We start from the raw sequence: 21,157 nt of genomic DNA, 5'->3' as shown, positions 1-21,157 counted from the left end.
TCATCCTACCTCCCATTAGTGCCCTGTATGAGCCCTTCTTTCTAGGTGAAGGGTCCTCTTAGTGTATTAAATACCTTATCCTATTACAACTCTCTCTCTATCATTTACCTCCCTCTTTCTTCAACACACCTGTGCGGACTTCTCTCTGTCCATCAAAACCTTACTTCACCTTCAGACTCTGCATCAAAGTTCAAGGTGCCCACTCCTCAGTGAAATCCCCAAAGTCTGCCCAAATCACTCAGCATTTATCACATTCTTATTGGGACCCCCTGATCTCTATCCCAACAAAAACTTGTTCTCCCAATGAGATTAAAATTCTGTTCAAAGCTGAACCTTTATCTTACTTTTCTTTATATCCCCCAGGCCCAAATGTAATGCTTTACCCATAGCTAACAGTCAGTTAATATTTAATGATTGAATAAAGGCCAATATTAAAAAAGTTCCAGGGGAGTTGTTTACTCCAAAGTAAAGCAGGTCCAAAATATTCCCCAAGTACAAAGAAGACAGGAAAATATGCAATTATAAGTACATATCAGGAAACACCTCCAGTGACTTTACCTTGAATTTAACCATTCCAAGATCATGGGTCATTTCAATCTATTTTCCTATTAGTTTTCCCAAATGCATGTTACCAAAAATTCAGCATACCACTTCACATTCGAAATCATTTTTTAAATGACATTTATTTCTCCTGATAAAATTGAAATGAAAATCTCTCCCTCCATTTCCTGATAATCTGATTCCAGTATGAAAGGTGATCAATGTGATAGAGGTTAATTTTGAGATTTTAAGAGACGTATGGAGGAATCATTAAAAGCACAAACTCTGAAGCCAGCCTGCCTGGAGTTTAGTACCAGCTCTGAGACTTGCTAGCATGTGCTTTGGGGCAACGTACTTGACCTCTTGTGCCACATTTTTTCCCTTGTCTTTAAAATGGAGTTAATAAACAGTACCTGCATCTTAGGGATCTTTAATGATTAAATACAAAAAACACATGGATTAAATACACAAATACGCATGGAATCGTTCTTAGAATATCACCTGGCACGTAGTAAGTACTGTTAAGAATAGATGTTATTAGTGGTAATTCCACTATCAATGTGCATCTGAATTTGAGTCTGAATTTGAAACCTAGAACCAGTCATTGGTACCAGTCAGAAGTCAGACTTAACAACTGAAGATTTCTAGTCTGAGCTCAAACAAAGTCCTGGTAAAGATCCTCAGATAAATTTTTAAACTTTTCACACTTTTTCTACCTTCTGCTTGGTTTTCCCTAGTAACATAAAGAATATGCACAAGAAAATGGAAAGCAGAGTGTGCTTTGGAGAGTGTAGAAATCAGATCATTGGGTGGTTTATAATCTATATTGTTATCTGCGGCAGAAAGCTTCATCCTGTGCTTCACAGCCTTACCTGGTTAAACTCTGGGTCTCGGCCAATTTCCTGACACATGCTGGGTGGCAAAGTAAAAGTCAACCCTCCCAGGAAAACAGAGACTGGGTGGGGGTCTGGAGGCAGGGATGGGGTGGGGAGTAGATCCAAACTTTGGTATCTGGGCATCCCCTTGAAACAAAGGTATAGAGGAAATGAAAGCATGATTCCCATTTCCCTTACATCTAACCATCCAGGTTTGGTTAAAACCTATCTTTCCCACTCTTAGGGTTCCTTATAGGTTTTTATATTTACCTTCTCATTGATGTCTGTAGCCTTCAAAACCACCTCTTCCATTATTAGTCTACAGGCCTCTTCGACAAATTTTTCTCCTGCTTTTGCATCTGTTGTGGGGCCATTCAGTATGACTCCATCCACGAAAACAGTGTTCTTCCTGCTGGAAACCATCTCTTGTGGATCTATATCTCCTGGAAGCACACAATCAAACCATGTTTGAGAGATAATCTAATTCGAGAACAGAACAAAACATAGGGGAAACGGCTCACCGTCCCACCTTCAAAGGGCATACCTTCTTTTAATACATTTGAGGCACTGAAGCTGACAGCTTTTATGGTGCCCAATGGCATGACAGAGTTAAAAGAAAGAAAGTTCCATTTTCCATGCCTGCAGCATCTTGTTTAGCATCAGGGAGCATGGAGGAGCTCAAGCAACATAAATTCAACCCATTTTACTCACTCATACAAACATCTTTCAGACACAGGTACAAAAAGATCTTTGTAAACACGAGCCCATGTCTATTTCATGGGCACACACTCTCTTGTAATTTAAGGATGACCATATATTTCCTTTTCATAAGTCATTCCTAAAGAAGAAGAAGTAATGTCAACATGCCTTTTCTCTTAACTTTACATTTTAAGCCTGTGATTAAATGCCCCTCTGCCTTGTCTATGAAACCCCTCATTAAACCCACTCGGCCATTTCCTACTGGGAGAAGGAGAAAAGAACGTGAGCAGTGTCACAATTCCTGTAAACCCGTATTTAACACCTTTAAACTTTTCAAACTTGCAATTGAGGCAGAAGGATGGAGCAGGACATTTTCAGGACTGGACAGTGACTAAAGGTTAAAAGTCAACATGGAAATCTATATCTGAGAATAAAGGTTACTGCCTACCCAAAATAGCCCTCCTCCAAAATAATTCTGGCAACTTAATCCAGATATTCAACCAATATCTGCCTCAAGTTCTGATTCGATTGTGTTCTCTTTTTCTAATCACTATCTCTTTCCTCCTTATAATGTACATGTTCACTGAGTTGTGGAAATTTACAGAAACAATTTTTAAAAGTATTTTTCAGTGCCTCAGCTAGCACAGCACCTCACTTATTCTTTGTAAATACACCTTAAATATGCTGACGGTCTGTATGTATTTCAAACATTTTTATACTTACCGAGGGTTCTAACCGTATTAACAGTTATTATGCCCCGGAGTCCATTTTCTCCTCGCAGTTAAATGTTTGGCATAATTCCGTGGTTTTCTAAACCCTTTAATTCTATGACTGGCAAACTCAAATGGTGTCCACAAAGACAGATACAAATGTCACAAGAAGATTCCCCAATTTGAGAAAGATTGAATCTGCAGCAAAGGATCGATCTTTTAACCTCACAGACAGGGGTAAACCATCCAGAGCTCCCATGATGAATTTCAGTTCCATCCTTCACTTTCACTTATCTTTCACTTGAAAAGATGTATTTAACATGGTTTAGGACAAATTGTGAAGCGCTGGAGTTGAGCTTTTGGATGGAAATGCTCTACACATAAAGGCACTTTCCTCCCCCCAAATTTTAGGTCCTAAAAATAAATTGGAAAAGAGGGCAATTATTCAGGGAACCCTGGTTATGTAAGTGGGCAGTGCTATTACTAAGCACATGGAAAAAGTTCGATGTTTTTCTAACCTCATTAGTAGGATTTCAGGTTTTTATTGCCCAGGGAATAGCAACCACTCTGTAGGCCTCTCAGAGTTTCTCTCTCTCTCTCTCTCTCTCTCTCTCTCTCTCTCTCTCTCTCTCTCTCTCTCACACACACACACACACACACACACACACAGTAAAAAATGTCAAACACCCACTTGAAACCAGAATAGCAGAGAAATTGAAATTGTCTGTATCTCCACAGCCATCAATTACAGAAATCTCCCATAATTCAAACAATTATATAGGAGAAAATACTACTTAAAAAAAACTAAATAGAATTGGGTATAGAGTATGCGTCTTATCTTGATAGATATGTTTTATTTCTATTACCAGATGTGATCATGTCGCTCTTTCCCCACTACATTTGCCCAACTGGAAAAGACCCTCTGGAGATTGAACAGTCAGTCAAGCTGTGATCTTCTGGGGATGCACACCCAGGACCTCCCTCCCATCTAACTGCTATAGTTGATAGTGGTAAATAATGAAATTGTTCAATGGAAGGAGTGTTCCATGAAGAATATACCCAGAATCTGTCTGCTCTTCATTCCCCCCTCCCTTATCACCATCAAACACTTGGGTTAGCCTTCCAACTAACCCCTGGCTGCCACACTGCCCTATGTACCGTGTAGACAATTCTCAACATAGTAGCTCCTATGTGTCTTTGAAAAGATGGCAGATCACATGATGACTCCTCTATTCAAACCATTCAATGACCCTTTATCTCATCAAATTAAAAGTCAAAGTCCTAATAATGACCTCTAAGGCTTTAAATGAACTCCTCCCCCATTATCTCTTGGACCTCAAACCTCATCTCTTATTCCTGCCCTCAAAGCTCACCATGTTTCACCCACTTTCTCCTCTTCACTCTTCCTTGACTCTTTCCTAAACACCAGCTTCTCAGCGAGGTGTCCCCGACGACCCCATTTCACACTGTACCACTCCCCTCCCCCACCTTCTTTCTCTGCTTTATGTGACTCAAGAGCAGTGACATACAATTCTTATCAATTTACTTGTTTAAATATTGTCTCTGCAACAGAGGTTTTGCTCTATGGGAACATGAGCTTGTGTTTATTCCACAGCACCCAGGATGTGCCTGGCAGTTTGTAGGAGTTCCATAAACATTTGTTGGCTATTAAATTTTAAAAGCCTGGGAACCTGGTTCCCTCCACCATCCAGTGATCATGTCCCTTCCTCTGAGGTGCCATCGCAGGTTGCCAGCCCTAACTGAGGAGGAAACACCTTTGGTAGGAATAGGGCAGACATGGAACTCCATTCATGGGCTAGAGAAGGGGCAGCAGGGGCTGCAAGAAGGACCTGGAGAACAGGATCAACAAGGCAAAACTGAGTTTGCAGTCTGGATTATCAAAAGAAACAGTTGGTGAGAAGCTCTCACTTTCCTCCCTGAGCCGTTCTTTTCACCAAGGCCACTCCTACTCTCTCTTTTCCCTCCTTCCCTTTTTTGTAGTCATATGACTTCTGAAAGTCAGTCCATAACAAATCTCATTCCAGGAACCACAATTCCAAGCGTGGAAGCCAGTCAATCCTGAAACATTCCGACTTCTGAATTTCCACCAATTCCTCAACTCCATACTTTCCAAACCCCTATCTATATAAGCTCAACTTCCGTTTTGTTTAGAGATGCACAGCTCTGCCTTGCTGAACAAACAATAAATTCAGCTTCAAATATTGTTTCAGAGATTCAGTCGTGGCCTCTTTCGTTGACATAGGAGTAAATGAATTAATACAGACGAAAACCTAAAACAATGCCTGGTGTGTAGTGGGCACTCAATAAATGTTAGAAATATTAGCTAACTCAGTAAGTGTAAATTAATAGTAGTAGGCAGTCAAGACTATTTATTAAATACATAAACAAACAGGAGTAAATTACATGTGACAGTAAGCAATGACAGTAAAAAGGGAGATCTCAGAGTAATCAGATGCCCAGGGTAATGAACTCTAAAGTGGCTGGTGAGTTATCCCCTGGAAGAATGGGAAGATGAAGGCTCAGTGGGAAGGGACTGTCCTTATGAAGAGAGTTGAACTTCTGGCAACAGCCAAGCAGTTCAGCCCACATGGGGTGGGCAGCTGTCCAGACTTCCCACCTTGTCACTTTCCACCTTGCACCGTGGTTATCTGTGTAGAGGTTTTATTTCTTGCACCAGATTGTAAACGCCTACAGAAGGGATCCATGCCTCAGTTTTCTGGACAGCCCAGAAAACCATTCAGCCGTTGGCATTCGTAGGCACTCAGCAACTCTGAGGACTGACTGGCTGAATGTATTGTTATCTTGGAAGTCATCTTATCTAACCCTTTCATACAGTCCTAAAAATCCCCTCCCCAACCCAGTGGCTGATACAACAGGAGAGCTGAGTTCTAGTCTCTCAGGTTCTTTGATCCTGGAATAATACATCCTCTCTGTGCTTCAGTTTCCTCATCTATAAAATAGGAGATAACCCGAGGAAAGTGCTGGGCTGGCTGCACTCTCACTTATGCTAATAGTACTGAAATATACTAACATTGCAGGTGGGTTTAGGGACCACTGTTCTGGTTGATCTCTAAGATGCTTCCAAAATCTTAACATCTTCGTTTGCCTGGCTTCCCTCTTATCCTTTAATAATTATGTTTTCATTTCAACAAACATGTGTTATTCACCTACCATGTGCCACACAGCAGGTGGGGGCTAAAGACAGGAATTGGATCATCTCCTTGGGGATCTCAAAGTCTCTTTGGGGAGTTAGGTGCTGAAAATTTACAAGAATACAAGACATGTGGGGTAGGCTCTGTTCTAAAAATTTTATAGATTTAGCAAACTTAATTGTCACAAAATTTCCAGTTAGTTACTCAGTTTTATAGTTGAGGAAGCTGAGACACAGAGGGTTTAATTGGCTTGCCCAGGGTCACAGAGCTGGTAAGTAGTGAAACTGGGGTAAATAATATAATATATTGAAGTTCTACAAAGGAGCAATGAGATACTGCTCTATGGGCATCTACAGTTTGCAAGGCAGTGTTAGGGAGTTAGTAATGACAGCAAGATGAATTAGACTCAGTTCCTATCCTCGGTAATTGAAAGCCTCAGAGTTTGAATAATGCAATAGAAGATAAAGGGTGTCAAGTGCCATGAGAAGGATACCAATAAAATGTTTTGAATGTAAGCAATGTAGACATTTAGGGTTAAGGCTTAGGGTTATAGGAGAAGTTGAGGTATCAGAGAAGACTTCTGAATTGGAAGACCTGTCTTCTCTTTAAATATCTGCAGTAAGAAATAATAATAATAATTTTAAAACCTCATCACAAAGTTATAATTTTAAAACCTCATCTTAAAGTAGCAAGTCCATGACAAACAGCTGGGAGTGGTCACAAAGCTTCTCCTACAGTGACTCAACATGCATCTGTGTCATTTCTTCAGGCTTTTACACTAGATGGGTAGACAAAGGAAGTCTAATTTCTCTTCCATGGGACTCTAATCCAAACACGAAGACCTTTATCAACTCTCATCTATATCTCTTATTTTGCCAGTTAAAACTGTTCCAGTTTCTTCCATGGATCTGACAGACCATGGTTGTTAGTCTGGGTCAGTTTATTTCTATCTTACAAAATGAGTCATATCCCAGGTGTGGTCTCACCAACTCAAAATACAGTGAATTGGTATTTCCCCTTCTCTGGTCATCATGATTCCATTAGTAAGACTTCTATTAGCATCCTAGTTGATTCCAAAGCTTAAGCTTTGAAACCAGGAAGATCCTGGCCTCTATTCTAACCATGTTGCTGTGATCTTACCCATGTCACTTACCTTCCATGTGATCCAGATTTCTTATCTGGCCAATAGAGAAAATAGCCATGCCTATTGCACTGAGTCATTCGGAGGGTTGAATGTGGCCATACGTGCAAACTGCAGAGCCAACTGCAAGGAGTACAGTACAGGACACAGTGAATGGGGACCTTTACTGTGGCTAAGTCTACATGAACTCTCTTCCAGCACCCACGTTACACTGCTGGCCCAGGTAAAGTTTAGAATCAATAGCCTTAGGTCTTTGTCAGGTCTGCCAATAAGAGCCAAGCTTCCCATATGAGATTCTTTAATTGTTAAGAGCAAAACAGCACTAGGAAAATAACTCTTGCTTCCAAAGGATGGAAAAAGGAACAACGGATCAAAAGTGAATCCAGGCATCTGGTAGGAAGGCCAAGGAACTCTTCAGAAAACTTGTGCCAAAGATATTGGGGCCCCAGGGAGAGCCGAGGGTCAGGACTTGGAGAGCTCAGTAGGCCAGTCCAAGATAGGAATGAGAAACAAAACCTGGGAAAAAAGGATAGTATTAATTAATAAATTAATAAGGCCTACCGTGTACTAAGCACCAGCCTGGTACCTGGGAATACAGAAATTAAAAACACAGAATCTCTGCTTTCAAGTTGCTAAAAGTCTTGAAAGACAATATCCAGGGGGCCAAGGAGAAGAAAAATAGAGCTGAACAAAAGTTGGAAAAGACATTCCTCTGTTCTGGAGTTTTCCAAGTCAGGTGTCTCTTCTAAGCTCAAAAAAGTGTACACCTAATTTAGTCAATGTACCTGGTCCTGTAAGACTTATACATTGTTTGCATCCCTTGTGAGTGTCACAACCATTTTAAGTCATTTTTGTTGTCTTAGAAACAACACGCCAATTCCAGAGTAACTACGAGCAGTCTACAAGGAAGAAGACAATAGGAAATAAACAAATATTAAGAAATAACAATACAAAGCAGTGGCCACAGAAGCTCTGAAGGTGTGGGTAGTAGCAACAAGTACAGGGACTGAGTATCTGAATCTAGCTCTGTGATTGGTAGAATCATAGACCTGACTTAGAGACCAAACCACGTCCACAGTACAGCCCCCAAATATGAAGTCACAGGAGAAAATGGCAAAACTATGCTCACAACTTTAGTCAGCTAGAGATGGGCAGCCAAAGGCAAAAAAAAAAAAAAAAAAAAAAAAAAAAAAAAAAAAAAAAAAAAAAAAAAAAAAAAAAAAGAAAATTTGAATCACTCAGTCTCATTTTGGGGGTTAAACTCTCTTTAGCTGAAATACACAGTGAGTTAATACTTCTTTCATTTATACATCCCTAAATATTTACTGAATACCTGCTATGCATAAGACACTGGGGTAGGCACTGTGGGAGACTCAAAGATGGATCAGACACACAGACAGTGACCTCAAAGTCCAATAAGGAAAATTAGACACGTTTGTGAATACCTAGAATCCCATCCAGAAGGTATAAAGCCTGATACTTGAGGTCAGACAAAGCACACACTGAAATTCCAGAGGAGGGCTTCTGACTGTGAGGAGCAGAAAGCCCTCTTAGAAGATATTTAAGATGGTCCTTCATTCAACAATTCAGCAAATACTTAGTGCCTGTTATGCTCAGAACACTGTGTGAGGCACTGGAAGCCGAGCCATGAACAAGAAGACACAAATTTACATTTACTTGGGATGGATGGGAGAGATAGTTAATACAAAGGCAAACAGATAAATAATTTAAATAACTGCAGACTCTAATAAATGCTCTAAAGGAAATTACCTGAATGACTTGATAGGGTGAAGATAAGGAGGTATTTCAGATCTGATCAGGGGAAAGTATTTCTGAAGAAGAAACATTTGAATTGAGATGCAAATGAGGAGAAGGTTCCAGATATAAAAAGACATGAAAAGAGAATAGTCCAGAAAGAAGGAACAAAAAATGCAAATAATCTACAAATTGCCCTTTTAAAGGAATAGAAAGACATCAGTGTAGCCCAGTGTGAGGACAAGGGGAAGGAGGAATAGAGTGAGCTTTGGAAAGACAGATGGGGAGCAGGTTAGGTAAAGTGTTTTATTCTAAAAGCAACAGGAAGCCACTTAAAGGTTTTAAACAAAGGAGTAACATGATCTGGTTTACATTTCTAACAGATTTCTCTGGTACCCTGTAGAGGATGGACTGTCTGAGGGCAGATGTAGAAACAGGGAGATTGCTTAGGAGGCTACTATAGAAGTCCGGGCAACAGAGAATGGTGGCTTTGATCCAGAAGATGTAGGAAAAGCATTGCATTCTGGGAAATTTTGGTGGTAAAGCCAAGAGGACTTGCTGATGAAGTGGGTGCAGGGGGTCAAGAAAACAAAAGACTCTTAGATGACAGGGCCTTAAGCTGATACAGGGACCACTGGAAAAGGGCAGTTGGGTCAATGTGTGGTAAGGTGGGGATGCAGAATCAAGATTTTTGACTGATTTGTAGAAATTGGTTATGATGGGATAGAAACAAAGATTATGGCAAGGACATTCATAACCAAAAAGGAAACTGAACTAGGCAAAAAAAATGTGTGTGTGTGTGTGTGTGTGTGTGTGTGTGTGTGTGTGTGTGCGTGTATGTGTGTCTGTGTCTGTGTCTGTGTCCAGGAAACCTCAAGTACTTCTGTTTGTCCAAGGGGCAGGGTCTGTAAATGGGAGAAGTGACTGACTGCTGAGAGGTGACATGGGCACCAATCTTGCAGGAACCTCACTGGAGACTGAGGAATGTGTGTGTTACTTGGTAGACAATAGGGAGCCATTGAGAACTTCTGATGGGATAAGAGGAGTGCTTTAGAAAGATGAAGTGAGTACCAGTGTCGAGTTTAGGTGGGAAATCAAGAGCTCAATTTGGGGAGACATGATGGCAATAATCCAGGCCAGGGAGAGGGAGGACATGGACTAGATAACAGACAGGATGGGGGGTTATATTTATTTTGACTTCTCGCCTACAGTATTATTATTGCAAACTTGAAGTCAGGAATCCCTTGTCTTTCTAATGAGCCCTACAACTGTACATGGAGAGTATAGTTTTCTATCCTCCAGTAAGTCTATGTTCTAAAATGATCTTTGGATGAAAGGTGACAGAATAAGATAGGAAAAGGTAATTTTGTGTATCCATACATCAGCTCCTCTCTTGCAAAGCATGGATGAACACAGAACCTTTCGGTGACATGTTCCCATTACCCTGGGTTTTATTTTATGAGACCCTGTTGTGTTAGCATCTGGGATGTCAGTCAAAGGACTCCAATTCTGTGGAAACGCCAAGGCATGCCCTTTAACAAATGAGCTGGGTCCATCAACACCATCCATTCTCTGAGAGGACAAGCTTCTTAGAAAGGAGTCTCTGAAACAGCTCCTTAATATAGCTGTCAGTGCCCTGCCAATGGCCAATAAGTGCATGGTCACCATATACCCTATTTATTTATTTTTAATTTCAAAAATGTTTTCCTTTCACTGGGCACCAGGCCAGAAATTGGGTAACCTTCTGATGTTTTCAGGAGAGTAGGCTTCCCCGAGACATCTACTCCTATGGTTTGAGTAAACATTACTTGACAGGATCTAAATGCTGGTATTGTAAGTCTTAGCTTGCCACATTGATGGCCAGCCCGTGAAACCAGCCCCAGCCATCATCCCCCCTCTACACCTTATGAACTGATGGGTACTACTTCAGCTTACAGGGACTTGAATGCAGCCAGGTTCTATGAGAAAACTGGACTGGCATACGCATATAGTAAATTCCAACCCGGGCTGCAGAACGTGGCTATGGATGATGTCCTTTCACGTGGCTTATCAGCACCGTGCTCCCCAGGAGCTGCTCTCACCACATCTGCCCCCTTCTTCGCTGGCCACTGCCCCCCAGCATCACCATTTCTGCTGGCACTTCCCCCTCTGCCATCTTGCCTCTGTACGCTCTCTGACTCTTCATCTAGTTTCTTGCCTACATATAGTTGTGAAACATTACATTTGACTTGTTGCTTTATCAGTGACTCCTGTGTTTTCTGAGATTTGAGGCTGATTAGGGAGAACATTCATTTTGAGTTTGCTTGTTTGCTTGGGGAATTTTTGGCCTAATCGGCATCCCAACTGGAACCACTCTTCCCCCCAGGACACAGTCTTGGCAGCACTGTCAGTTAAGGTTTTCCCCTTTCATGGTATCTCCAAGTCTCAAGTATTCCAGATCTCCAGAGTTGCCTTGGCTCCTGTCTTTTCCAAGGCCTCATTATTTAGCTCTCTCTCCAATTCTGTGAATTCTCCAAAATCCTTCCAGTCAACTCCCTCTTCTAGTGAGCAAGAGTCATTCTGTGTTCTGTGAAAACAGAGAACCATAACTAATATTCTGAATAACTTGACTTCTGTAGAAATTCCCAACTAAGGAAAGTTAAAGACAACTACACACAGCTTAATAAGTATATTCTCTGTACCTTAAGAGTTTCCCACCTATTTTTATTGTTCTGCAAAACTTAGAGGTCATCCAGTTACTGTCAAAAAATAAATATTGCATTTTTTTCTCTTTTTAAAAATATTCCACTTATGTACAAGTCAGGATGTTTGTGGCCAGTGGGTAGAGCACTGTCTTAGCCAAAAAGAGTCTAGAACAGCCCTGCCAAAAAGAAATACAAATCCAGCCACCTGTGTGATTTTACCTTTTCTAGCAGCTTTTCTAGTAGTAGTATGGCAGAGGGGGAACAAAAATGTAATTGCATTTAGAAAATAACAATAGCTAACATTTATTGGATACCTGCAATGGATCAGGTACTGAGCTAGGTACCTTATATGTGTTACTTCATTTATTTCTCATAATAAGTATCTTCATTAACTCAATTTTACAGATAGGAAAACTGAGTCCAGAGAGATGAAGAGAATTATAAGTGACAGAGCCAGAATTCAAAGCCAGGCAGCCTGAGTTTGAACATCATGTTTGTAATGACTATATTCTACCTTTTTCAAAAAAAAAGGTGAATAAAGAGATATTGTTTCTCATGTCTTATCAACCATTCTAAACTATCTGGACACATATTTTATACTCCTAAACCAATAAGACATTATCTGGGAACTATGTATTAAATTGCAATGTGCTGCAATGTAATATATAGTTTTAAAACCAATTTGCTCAAGTGTTGACTGCAGGATTTTAAATGATTCCACTTAACCTGCAATTTAAGTGAAAATTTAAATACATGCTATAAATGGGTACCTCATTTGCATGATCCATTGATTAACTCTGATGTGATGCTCATTTGTGCCCGTGGTACTGCCTCCTAGCCTAGGCTTTTGGAAGGTCAACTTCTAGGTCAGTAGTGGGCAGTTACTATCAGCTCAGTATTTCAACACACATGGTATGACATTCACACGTGGCCACACTCAAATGCAGAGAACATCACTTACCAAAACCTCTTTATGGAGTGTATTACATGAGACTGGAAAGAATATACTGAGAAGCTGTTTGGGATGGCAATAAGACCGCTCCAGGAAGCATCTTTAAGTGAAAATAGATGGTCTAAACTGCCTTCTAAGGAGGGAGAACTCTTACTTGCAGGGCAAATGCATTGCTAAATGGGGTATGCAAAGTTGGGTTCAGAGATGAATTGCTCAGTAGAGAAGAGGGTGAGGCCACCACCAACATCTTTCTCCTCATCGTTTATGCTACACAGAATCAGCCTCACCTCCATATAAAATCAGAGCAAACATTCCAAAATTTTAACCTACCTGGGAGCCAACACAGTCACATAAACTACATTATAGATGGTGCCCCTGAAATGGCAAACGTGGCAGCTCTGGGAGATGCCCACACATCTCATTGCAACTCTTAGGTTGATAAGTGAGGCACTCACAGAACACTGCATAAAAGACCATAAAGGCATTGGTCTGGGCTAGTCTACAGCTGAGACCCAATGAGGCATGAGTTTAGAGCCATCTAGAATATGTGACAAGGTGGGGTTTTGGCCAATTTTGTGTAGGATCATGGGATCTTAGAGCTTGAAAAGCACTTACAGATAATTTGAGAAATGTCCTCCTTTTGAATTTGAGACAATTGTGATTCAGTGGCACATAGACTGTTTGATGTTTACATATCCCCTTCTGTAAGTCTATTGGATCCTCTAAGGGCTGTCCACACTACACCTCTCATAAGTATTTAGAAGCTTTTTCACATAATAATAGCTACTATTTATTCAGCCCTTCTATGTGCCAGGTTTTGATAAGTCCTTTACAAACTGTAGCACATTTATCCTACACAACAACCCTGTGAAGATGCAAACAACTAAAACCCACTCTGGTTAAGTTAAGCAGAAAAGTAATTTATTGGGAGGGTGTGTAAGTTATCTATAGTTGTGTGTAACAAATGACCCAAAAACTTAGTGGATTAAGTCAACAAGGATGTATTATTTCCTGTGATCCTGTGGCTTGGCTAGGTCTGGGTAGTTTTTCTGGTCTTCCCTGTGCTAACTCACACACCTGCAGCAACTTGTATGTTGGCTTGGAGCTGAGTTCAAAACTGGGAAGACTGAGATAGCTGGACCTCTCTCTCCTTGTGGGCTTTCATTATCCAAGAGATTTGTCAGGTCTTCCTCAGAAGGTGATGACAGGTCTGAAAACAGTGAAGGAAAAAGCTGACAAGCTTCTTGAGATCTCAGATTGGATGTCAGATAACTTTTTTTTTCTTTTGTTACTTCTGACAGACTCTGTTGGTGAAAGCAAGTCACGAGGAAAATTGTACTCAAAGATAACAGGAAAAAGCTCACCTCTTGGTGACAGAAGGCAACATCACATTGCCAAGTGTATGCATTCTAGGAAAAAAGGAATTTGAAGCCATCTTTGCAATCCATCAGAGTCTACTCCCTGACCATAAATTACTCATATTACTCCCATCTACAAAATACGCTCATTTCCATCCCAGGACCAACCCAAATCTTATCTCATTATAGAAACAGACTTCAATTCTGGGATCTCGTGAGTTGTATCAAGTCTACAGACAGACAAGGCTGTTAAATTGCAGCTGCTCTTGATCCAGGGACCCATAAACTAAAACACAAGTTATCAGACACCATGCACAAACAGTGAGAAGAACAGGATAACTGCCATAGATACACCCAGGAAAGAATGAAAGGCCCAGGGCCAGGCACTGACCCATAGCAGTTCTGAAATCTAGCAAGGCGTATATTGCATATATTGAATGTGTTCTGATTCTGCCCTCTGGGATGGTTTCCTAACCCATTATTCTTTGTGGCTCTTGGCTCTGCACTCTGGCAGAAGCGAAGAAACATCCCAGCCTCTCTGATATTCTTTGAGGTAGCATACAATGATGGGTAGTTGCAGACATGCAGTAGTGAGCTTGGCCTCACTCTCTTCTCTCGTCTGGATGCTTGGTTCTTGTTCCTCCAAGATGGCAACTACACAGAAAAACAACTTTCTTTCTCCAGCTCCTTTGACAGTCACATTTTGGCAACTGTGTATGCCAGCATTCATGGATTCCCACACAAACTCTAACTTGTCCATTTTGATGGTGCTTCAGGAAGGCTAGTAACTTTTCTGTGACTTCCAACTTCCCCTTGTGGAATTTTCCTTTCATAGCTCCTCCTACATTTGTGTAAGGTTTAATTCCAATAATAAAGTCCTTGTTCCACAATGCATCTTACATACAACCTGTTACTGCATTTAATCTTCATCACAGCTGTACAAGTTATAGACATCCCCATTTTACAGACAAGGACACTGAGGCTCAGAGAAGTTAGGACACTTTCCCATGACTTCACAACTAAAATATGTCAGAGCTCAGATTTGACCTCAGATTTATCTGATTCCCAAGCCTATGCATGTAATTCCTATTCTCCATCTACTGGAAGAAAAGGGATGGGAACAGTGGTGTGTTGCTAAAATTGTTTCTGAAGAAAAACAGATCCTGATAGATCTATTTCAATGGTATGGTATTCCCATCAAGCTAATTTCAAGGTACCAATAGTTTACAAATTGCCTTACAACATTTCTGAGTATCTGACACTCTATGGTATGAAGTGGCTTCTGCCCACCATGGTATAGGGATCTAGGAAAACAAAAAGGTCTTCAATAAGTAAATGTAATCATAGTTAACAAAAGTTGGGTAAGGTGGTTCTTCGGGTGTCTCATTCATGTACAAGCTACCTGATTTCCAAGTGCCAGCACTTTCATCTCTTTGCCTGTGGCCTTTCTATTCTGCCCACTTACATAGCAAATCAGAAGCTCTGAAGAATTAATACCCATATCAGCATCCCTCAATCAACAAGCGATAAAAATTAATGTGTTAACATCCAGCTCTCTTGTCCTTCATATGGGATAACTCTGAGAGGTGTATTCTTCACTAACACTCCTAGTTACCCAGTGGAAGTAAGCTGTAGTTACCCTCAGTGATAACTTGCTTTATAAGGTATTCTCTGTTGGCCTCCCTGGGACCACCTTCCAAAGGTACTACTTATGCTCCAATCCTTGACTGCTTCTGGAAAACCCAAATCAAAACAAATGACTACTGTTTTTTGAATGCCTGTGGACCAGACAAACACTACTAGGTACTTATGTTACATGTCTTTATACAAATCTTCATAGCACCTTATGAGGCAAGTATTATACCCAATTCTACAAATATGGAAATGTGGATCCGAGAGTTTAGTTAACTTTATGCAGGTCACATAGCTGGCAGGGCAAATAGCAGAGCTGATATTTAAACTATGATTGATGGCAATGTCTCTTTTCTTTCCACTAAACCATGCAGCCACTCTCGCCAGGGAGGTTGGACTAACACAGGTGAAACAATAAAAGAACAATTAACTGCTAAGCTGGCATACTGTATTGAACACTTCTGGGCAGAAGTGTCATCATATGTATGTTCTACAATTACTTTCTAAAATTCTCTTTTGTTGTGCCATCAACTTGAAAAATAAGGCCATGGACAAATATTAGGAAATTCAATTTTTCATAATTTTCTTTCTCCTCTATCACTGCTTCATACAGATTAGGTACTGAAATAAAACTGAGTGGATATTATAGCAGAATATACCATAAGGAAAATGCATATGAGGAAAATATGTTCCCTGGATGTATTTTCTGGCCCACATAGCATCTGAAAGAACAGATATGTCATAAAATACCAACTAAGTCTTTATTGATTTTGTAAGTCGATACAAAGTATTAGAAGATCAAACAACACAGCATCCAGAGTGCTGAATTGGGAATAGGCTTATCAGCTAGGAAACTTAAACAAAGGGAAGATTTAGCAATTCATTTAAGAGGCAAAAAATTGAGTGTGGGAATTTAAAATTTGTCAATGCTACAGCTAAATCACCAAAACAGATTTTAATATTTAACAATGGCTTGCAGACCTCAAGTAATTTAGATAGTTGCTCGGCAATATTTCCCACTAAGAAGCTCCTGGATACTGAAATTCTTAGCACTGCATGAAGACATGGCAGATGCTGGTGGAAACAAATATAAATCCAACTCTGATTTAATCAGTATTTTGCAGAGTTGATTTCTTACATTTAATTATCTGCTCTGACAATATGCACAGAAAGAACACTCTGGAATATGGAATGGGGTGGGGGTTCTTGCCCCAAGTCTGGCTCTATATAGTTCTGTGGCTGCCAAGTAGTACTTTAACCTGTCTTGTTAAACGATGCTCTCAGTTAAATGGTGCTCTACAAGATGACTTGCCACCCTAACAGTCAGTGGTTCTATGGCTAAAGCCCTTTTTTCAATTAAATTCCTATTCATGTAATTAACATATATCACATTCCAGCATTTCTAAAAGCAATCCTCATCAATGCTCTCCATGGTAGTGGCTCAGGGGAGGAACTGATAGAGATGATGAGCAGGTGAGCCTGTTTTGCTTAAATAGAGTTCATAGGCATGAATGAATGAAGGAACACTTTGGCTTCAAATTACAATATCACTGATTGACTTTTGGCAGCCATTACTTTCCCTTCTTTAAAAAGTGGAGAACTTATCTACTAAGCCTCTTGCCATGGGACACTTCATCAGCAGACCTGAGATCCAGCTTTACACACATTTGTCTTTGGCAACTGCACTCCCCCAAGACAGTGCCAGTGTCAAGGGCAGTCACTAAAGCAGCCAATTTCATTTATTTCAAAGCTATTTGTAGCACAATTACATGTATGACCCTCAGGTATACTGAGAAAATATAGTACTGACATACCTCGGAGATATTGCTGGTTTTGTTCCAGACAACCACAATGAAGCGAATATCAAATAAAGCGAGTCATGTGAATTTTTTGGTTTCCCAGTGTGTATAAAAGTCATGTTTACCCTATACTCTAAACAAAGGGAGGATTTAGCAATATATTTGAGGCAACAAATGAATTGTGAAAATTTAAGATTTGTCAGTGCTACAGCTACAGTTAAGTGTGCAACAGCATTATCTCTAAAACAAACAAACAAAAAAACACCCACTTAACTAAAAATATTTTATTGCTAAAAATGCTAACCATCACCTGAGCCTTCAGTGAGTCCTAATGTTTTTGCTGGTGGAGGGTCTTGCCTGAACGTTGATGCTGCTGACTGATCAGGGGCGGTGGCTGCTGAAGGCTGGGGAGGCTGCGGCAGTTTCTTAAAACAAGACAGCAGTGAAGTTTTCCACATCAATTGACTCTTCCTTTCATGAATGATTTCTCTATAGCATGCAGTGCTGTTTGATAGCATTTTGACCCACAGTAGAACTTCTTTCAAAACTGGAGTCAAACTCTCAATTAAAGTTATTCTAAATCCTTTGTTGTCATTTCAGCAAGCTTCAAAGCATCTTCACCAGGAGTAGATTCCATCTCAAGAAACCACTTTCTTTGCTCAACCATAAGAAGCAACTCCTCATCTGTTCAAGTTTTATCATGAGATGCAATAATTCAGTTCCATCTTCAGGCGCCACTTCTAATTCTAGTTCTCTTGCTGTTTCCACCACATCTGCAGTGACTTCCTGCACTGAAGTCTTGAACCCCTCAAAGTCACCCATGAGGGTAGGAATCAACTTCTTTCAAACTCCTGTTAATGTTGATATTTTGACCTCTTCCCATAAATCATGAATGTTCTTCATGGAATCTAGAATGGTGAATCCTTTCCAGAAGGTTTTTAATTGACTTTGCCCAGATCCATCAGAAAAATTCCTATCTATAGCCTTACTAAATCTATTTCTTAAATAGTAAGACTTGAAAGTTGAAATCACTCCTTGATCCATGGGCTGCAGAATGGATGTCGTGTTAGCAGGCCTGAAAACATCATTAATCTCTTTGTACATCTCCATCAGAGCTCTTGGGTAACTAGGTGCCTTGTCAATGAGCAGTAATATTTTGAAAGGAATTTTTTTTTCTGAGCAATAGGTCTCAATCATGGGCTTAAAACATTCAGTAAACCATGTTGCCAACAGATGTGCTGCATCCAGGCTTTCCTGTTCCATTTATAGAGCACAGGCAGGGTAGATTTAGCAATAATTCCTAAGGGTCCTCTTTCAAAACAGTAAATTTCAAAATGGTACATGAGCATTGGTTTCAATGTAAAGTCACCAGCTGCATTAGCCCCAAACAAGAGAGTCAGCTTGTCCTTCGAAGCTCAGAAGTCAGGCATTGACTTTTCACCTCTCGCTATAAAAGTCCTTCCAATAGAAGGCTGCTTCATCTACATTGAAAATCTGTTATTTAGTGTAGCCACTTTTATTAATTATCTTATCTAGACTTTCAGGAGAACTTGCTGCAGCTTCTACATCAGTACTTGCTGCTTCACTTTGCACTTTGATGTTATGGAGACACTTCTTTCCTTAAACCTCATGAACCAACCTCTGCTAGCTTCAAAGTTTTCTTCTGCAGCTTCCTTACCTCTCTCAGCCTTCCTAGAATTAAGGAGAGTTAGGGCCTGGCTCTGGATGTGGCTTTGGCTTAAGGGAATGTTGTGTCTGGCTTGATCTTCTATCCAGTCCACTAACACTTTCTCCATATCAGCAAAAAGGCTGTTTCTCTTTCTTGTCATCCATGTGTTCACTGAGTAGCACTTAATTTCCTTCAAGAACTTTCCTTTGCATTCAGAACTTGGCTAACTGTTTGGCACAAGAGGCCTAGATTTTAGTCTGTCTGGGCTTTTCACATGCCTTCCTAAACTTAATCATTTCTATCTTTTGATTTAAAGTGAAAGACTTGGTGGGAGACCTTCAAGATGGTGGAAGAGTAAGACCTGGAGATCAACTTCCTTCCCACAAATACATCAGAAATACATATACATGTGGAACAACTCCTACAGAACACCTACTGAATGCTGGCAGAAGACCTCAGACTTCCCAAAAGGCAAGAAACTACCCACGTACCTGGGTTGGGCAAAAGAAAAAAGAAAAAATAGAGACAAAAGAATAGGGATATGACCTGTACCTCTGGGAGGGAGCTGTGAAGGAGGAAAAGTTTCCACACACTAGGAAGTCCCTTCACTGATGGAGACAGTGGGTGAGGGAGGGGAAGCTTCGGAGCCACAGAGGAGAGCACAGCAACAGGGGTGCAGAGGGCAAAGCAGAGAGATTCCCTCACAGAGGATCGGTGCCTACCAGCACTCACCAGTCTGAGAGGCTTGTCTGCTCACCCGCCAGGGCAGGTGGGGGCTGGGAGCTGAGGCTCGGGCCTCATAGGTCAGATCTGGGGGAGAGGACTGGGTTTGCCTGCATGAACACAGCCTGAAGGGGGCTAGTGTACCACAGCTAGCCAGGAGGGGGTCCGGGAAAATGTCTGCACCTGCCTAAGAGGCAAGAGACCATTGTTTTGGAGTGCGGGAGGAGAGGGGATTCAGAGCACTGCCTAAACGAGCTCCAGAGACAGGCGCGAGCAGTGGCTATCAGCATGGACACCAGAGAAGGGCATGAAACACTAAGGCTGCTGCTACAGCCACCAAGAAGCCTGTGTGTGAGCACAGGTCACTCTCCACACCTCCCCTCCAGGGAGCCTGTGCAGCCCGCCCCTACCAGGGTCCCGTGATCCAGGAACAACTTCCCCGGGAGAACACATGGCGCACCTCAGGCTGGTGCAATGTCACGCCAGCCTCTGCCGCCACAGAGGACCTACAAAGTACGGCTCACCCTGTATTCCGTACCTCTCCTTGCCCCCCGGCCTGAGTGAACCAGACCCCCTTATCAGCTGCTACTTTAACCCCGTCATGTCTGAGTGAAGAACAGACACCCTCCACACAGAGCCAGGGCCAAATCCATAGCTGAAGCCCAGGAACTGTGTGAACAAAGAAGAGAAAGGGAAATCTCTCCCAGCAGCCTCAGGAGCAGCGGATTAAATCTCCACAATCAACTTGATGTACCTGCATCTGTGGAATACCTGAGTGGACAAGGAATCATCCCAAAATTGAGACGGTACACTTTGGGAGCAACAATATATATTTTTTTCCTTTTTCTCTTTTTGTGAGTGTGTATGTGTATGCTCCTTTGTGTGATTTTGTCTGTATAGCTTTGCTTTTACCATTTGTCCTCAGGGTCTGTCTATCCATTTTGTTTGTTTGTTTTTTTCGTTTTGTTTTTTTTCTTTTTTTTTGTTTCTTGTTTTTAGTATAGCTTTAGTGCTTGTTATCATTGGTGGATTTGTTTTTTGGTTTGGTTGCTCTCTTCTTTCTTTTTTTTGATTACTTTTAATTTTTCTCTTTTTAAAAATTATTTTTTATTTTAAAAACTTCATTTTATTTTATTTATTTTTTTCTCCCTTTTCTTCTGAGCCATGCTTGGTGCTCCAGGCGGGTGTCAGGCCTGTGCCTCCGAGGTGGGAGAGCCGACTTCAGGACATTGGTCCACCAGAGACCCCCAAGCTCCACGTAATATCAAATGGCGAAAGCTCTCCCAAAGATCTCCATTTCAATGTTAAGACCAACCTCCACTGAATGAACAGCAAGAGACACTGCAGGACACCTTATGCAAAACAACCAGCAAGACAGGAACACAACCCCACCCATTAGCAGAGAGGCTGCCTAAAATCATAATAAGGTCACAGCCACCCCAAAACA

The 21,157-nt window shown here is 41.1% G+C and overlaps 1 protein-coding gene across 2 annotated transcripts in view; it reads right to left on the bottom strand.

Annotated features, from left to right (window-relative positions):
* GADL1 (glutamate decarboxylase like 1) overlaps positions 1–21,157 on the bottom strand; it is a 262,602-nt gene that overhangs the window by 147,278 nt on the left and 94,167 nt on the right. For both annotated transcript variants that reach the window (XM_067043127.1, XM_059077372.2), the window contains exon 2: positions 1,686–1,858. In XM_067043127.1, coding sequence (XP_066899228.1) covers positions 1,686–1,838 — 153 coding nt within the window. In that variant the 5' untranslated portion in view covers positions 1,839–1,858. The remainder of the gene's footprint in view (positions 1–1,685; positions 1,859–21,157) is intronic.

This window comes from Kogia breviceps, chromosome 10, assembly GCF_026419965.1.
Source record: "Kogia breviceps isolate mKogBre1 chromosome 10, mKogBre1 haplotype 1, whole genome shotgun sequence".
Lineage (NCBI taxonomy): Eukaryota > Metazoa > Chordata > Mammalia > Artiodactyla > Physeteridae > Kogia > Kogia breviceps.
This window is presented reverse-complemented; position numbering and strand designations above follow the sequence as displayed.